At 37.1% G+C, this 4,344-nt stretch overlaps 1 protein-coding gene across 1 annotated transcript; it reads right to left on the reverse strand.

The window, feature by feature from the left end:
• On the reverse strand, positions 1,342 to 3,874 carry LOC107635799 (prolycopene isomerase, chloroplastic). The gene is made up of 6 exons (XM_016339366.2): positions 3,229 to 3,874; positions 3,094 to 3,147; positions 2,717 to 3,004; positions 2,431 to 2,622; positions 2,179 to 2,337; positions 1,342 to 2,083 (listed from the first exon to the last, which is right to left on the reverse strand). The coding sequence occupies exons 1-6, from the start codon at positions 3,697 to 3,699 to the stop codon at positions 1,532 to 1,534; spliced, it is 1,716 nt and encodes a 571-aa protein (XP_016194852.1). The 5' UTR covers positions 3,700 to 3,874; the 3' UTR covers positions 1,342 to 1,531.

The following is a 4,344-nucleotide window of genomic DNA, read 5'->3' on the forward strand; positions in this document are numbered from 1 at the left end:
AGTCACTGGGTTTCCGGACAAAAAAAAAAAAGTAAAAAAATTACCGAGTCATTGGAAATCGGAAACAATCGTAAAAGGATTTGATGCATCTTTGTATGCTATTTCCTTTGAAATTGCTTGCTTTCTTTTCATCAGCTATTGCACCAAATTTGGACCTTAATCAGAATTGAAAATTGTCAATATTTGCAGAAAATTGTCTAAGTCTCATCATATTTTTCTCCATGTTTGCACATTACAATCAGCATAAACATAATACATAAAGGAATATGGATGGATCAGTTTGGCCCTTGATTTGCCATTGTTATGTGATATGGTCTTTTGATGAATTCAACTATTGAACCTTGATTTGCAATTGTTGCATCGTATTCAATACCAAATTTCACACTTGATTTTCTAGCTGATAACATTTAGAAGTAGTTGGAGTTATATCAGTCTGTTAAGTGTAATTAGAAGTGGTTAGAGATTGTTATAACTGTGCCAGCTAGGACAAGTTAGTTAGACTAATCTTTGTCTACAAATACAGTGTAATAAGTCTCTCTCTGCAGTTGGTTCAATAATCACAGATCAGAATCTTCTACACTCTTCTCAAACTCTCTTCTCTCTCCTTAAACTCAGGCCTGATACCTTTCACTAGCAATGATAAAAAAAGAAGTTAAATTGCAATGACTAACACCACCTACTGCTACCATGAATTCAAACAAAAAATTAGAGTAACTACGGGAACATAAAAGCATGGATTAGGGAACATGGAATTGATGTGAGTTGAATTTTCTGAATCCTTATATGTACTCCAAGTTTGTTTTGGCAGATGATACTTGATTCATCTCTTTATCCCCTCAAATTGGTTTCCCTTTCAAATAAGTGATTCAAATATTGGAATCATTTTTTCATTGTATTTTTTGTTTTATCTATTTCTTCCACTATCTTTGAAGAAAAAATTTACTCAAGTGATTGGTTTTTCAACACAGGGCATGAGTATCAAGTAGCAATCATCCAGTAGTTTTGTATTGAAAGATGACAGAGCTGCATGTCTTCAAATTTTACTAGCCAAACAAAACTCCCGCACAAGAAGTCCGTCAAACTGCATCAAGTTACTCATCTACGGCACGAAGTCATTAATATGGATTAGTGGTAAAAATAAATTTAGATATTTTAGGGTTATATTCCATAATCATCTTTATACTAAACAAAATATTATTATCCACCAACACATTCTAAGTATGTTTTGTATAATCAATACGAAATGATACATTATTTAGATTGGTATATTATTTTTTGTGTATATGAAAACCTTATACAAAATGATACACGTTAGTTACTTTCTTATTGTCTTCAATGCTATGAGCTCCAACAAGGCAATAATATTGAAAGAATCCTGATGTTAGGCATTTGGTATCAGTAAAAGGAGATGAGATTCTACTCCCTGCAGTTAAAATTTCTAATACAAGTCATGGCTTTTACTACAAGTATACAACAATACCACATCTCAATGGAAGAAGGAAGAGACAAAGACTGTCATGATGTGTGGTTTTCATATTCCTATTGCATCAAGCAACTGGGAATGTTGAGACACTGAAACTAGCGAATTTGCTACAATTGCGCCACTGGCAGCAACGGCTGGGACCCCAATGCCAGGAAAGGTGGAGTCTCCGCAACAGAAGAGGTGTGGGATGGGTGTTGAATGGCCAGGAAATGTTTCTTTGCCAGCTTGCAGTGCTGGTCCATATGTTCCTCTGTTCCTTCTAAGAAACCTTTCATGTGTCAGTGGACTTCCAACTAATTTCACTTCACATTTCTCCCTCTTGAAGCCTTCACCAAGGGCTCGCTCCACAGCTTTCCACATTACCTCTGATCTCTCAGCTTTGAGCTTTCTATATTCAGCACTTGTACGATCAAGTCCTTCCCACAACTCAAATGGTTCAGTTCCTGGCATATAAGCATGTAACACATGTTTCCCAGGGGGTGCCAGATTAGGACTAAGCACACTGGGTACTGATATCAGCACTACATTCTGGTCAGCATCAACACCTCTTCCCCAGTCATTTACAACTATGTGATGAATCCCCAGATCATCGCGGATACCCTGCTCAATCAAAATATTGTTGTGACTTGTGACACTGACAATGCTATCCACAGCTTCAAGCTTAAAATAAATCAGAAACAGAAAGGCTGGCAAACCTCAGCATCAAATCCCAAATGGAGATGCATGAACGATTCACATTGAGGGGTGGATTTAATCCTATCTGAGTAAGACTTTGGAATAACTTCTTTAGGAAGCAAATTCAAAGTGTCCCACATTGATGCATTGCTTACAACAGCCTTTTTAGCTCGTATAAACTGCACAATGCATAATAAATATTATACCCATATACCTCAGTTTACCTAACTAAGGTTGATCTCTTGCGCCTATTCTTTTAGTCATATACTTACTTGACCACTTCTCAGTTTGACTCCAACGGCTCTGCCATTTTCAACAACAATTTTTTCCACATGACTCCGAAGAGAAATCCGTCCACCAAATTTCTCGAGTCCTCGTATAAGAGCATCAACAATAGCAGCAGTTCCATCAAGGGGGTATTCTAGACAGCATCCTGGTTTGTACCATTCTGCAAACATATAAATCTGAAAAGTTTGGGGAAAATAGCCGTTTAGACATCAACACAAAAAACTGTTATTGGTAAAATTCTTGTGATAGCAGGAAACATTTAGTAGTTACCATCTCAGCAGAGAGTATACCATTAGTTTTGACCCCTGCAAGCAAGAATGCCAGTAGGTCAATCCAATTCCTTATGAAAGGATCTTTCAGTTCCAATCCATCAAGTACTTCCGAGAATGGTCTGAGAAGTTTTGTGGCCCCAAGAGCACCCTGAGGTCCCATTTGAACAAAGGATTTTATGAGAGAAGGAGCATATCTAGCTGCTGCAGTCGAAAGAACACCCAAATCTCCTCGAATAGATAGAGGAGGAAGCGCCATTGCTGCTGTTGAAAGTGGAAGTACAGCATCCTGTCAAGAAAGTTATAAAAATTTTCTATTGTCAAGCTTATCAACTCTCGAACATTGTTTGCATAGAAAAGCAGAATGTTAGAACTTACCAGAAGTTTCTTCCATTCTTGAACAGCATTTGGACCTGCATACTTCTCAAGGTCCTGCAAATAACTGAGGTAATTAGTAGAAATCAAAACAAATTAAGCAGCTAGGAATGAGATGAATATGCAAGTTCCTTCCACCTTAAAAAATTCCGTAGGCCCTATTCTTGACAAGAATTCACCTTCGGGGATGTAGACCATCCATGAATCATAAGTGGCACATGGGAGAGACTCGCCCAATGCATCTAGAACCTGGGCAAGAGGATTAGCCTGAGGACCCCTTGATTGCAATCCAGAGAATAAAGATGGACCAGAATCAAACTTGTAGCCTTTGATATCAAAAGAATGGGCAGCCCCGCCGGGCTGGTCATGGCTTTCGACGACAACCACATCCTGCTCGTATCTTGCCAGAAGTGCTGCACAGCACAGTCCGCCTATCCCGCTTCCAACCACCACAACATCAGCCTCTGCTGTAACCGTGGCCGTGGTTGAAGGAGGAGAGGAAGATGCCACCTGCACCTTCCACTTGGATGAGGATACTCTCTCACTCGGAACAAGAGGAAGACCAGGAGGAGGATATCGTAACGATCCAACTCCCATCATCATATTCATGGTGGATTTGATGATATTCTTTGTAACTTCCTCATCCAAACTTCAACCTCGCTCTTCCTTCCCAAATCTCACTCCTCACTCACTCCCCTTTAGATTTCTAGTTGTTAAATTAGCCACGTCACCAGACTTTTTGTGTGTGTGACATTTTTGGACTCCTCCAAAATTATTAACTACTTCACAAATACCATGCTATCTATACCCCTCAATGCGGGAAGCACAAACGTCATATCAATATATCATGATTTCTTTTCTTTTTAGTAGTTTTAACTTTTAAAAGAGAGTGAAGAGTTAAAATGGAAAAATAAAAAAAGAAAAAATGACTTTAGTTCTTTATTTTATTTCCAATTCTTTATATTTCTAGCTGATGGCTCACATTGGTATTTACTATTTATAACATCAGGAAGTTATGATTATGACGTTAAATTTGTTAAATTCTTAAAATATAATATTGATATATTAAAAATAAGTCATCATACAATTATAAAATTTAAAATATTTAATCTTTATATCTTGCAATATAGAGTATTTATAATTCTATATAATTATGATATCAAACATTTTGTTAATACGATTCAAACGTTTTTTAATTGATGAATATATTTTATATATAATTTTTATTTAATCTACCGTATATATAAATTTACG

This window comes from Arachis ipaensis, chromosome B01, assembly GCF_000816755.2.
Source record: "Arachis ipaensis cultivar K30076 chromosome B01, Araip1.1, whole genome shotgun sequence".
NCBI classification, from domain to species: domain Eukaryota; kingdom Viridiplantae; phylum Streptophyta; class Magnoliopsida; order Fabales; family Fabaceae; genus Arachis; species Arachis ipaensis.

What these genes read in the sequence shown, in the direction of transcription:
- LOC107635799 (XM_016339366.2), bottom strand. Translation starts at nt 3,699, where the DNA reads ATGAATATGATGATGGGAGTTGGATCGTTACGATATCCTCCTCCTGGT. An exon ending in GTATACTCTCTGCTGAGATG is followed by an intron (nt 2,623 to 2,716) that starts GTAACTACTAAA and finishes CAAACTTTTCAG; the next exon opens with ATTTATATGTTTGCAGAATG. An exon ending in ATTTGGGATTTGATGCTGAG is followed by an intron (nt 2,084 to 2,178) that starts GTTTGCCAGCCT and finishes TTGATTGAGCAG; the next exon opens with GGTATCCGCGATGATCTGGG.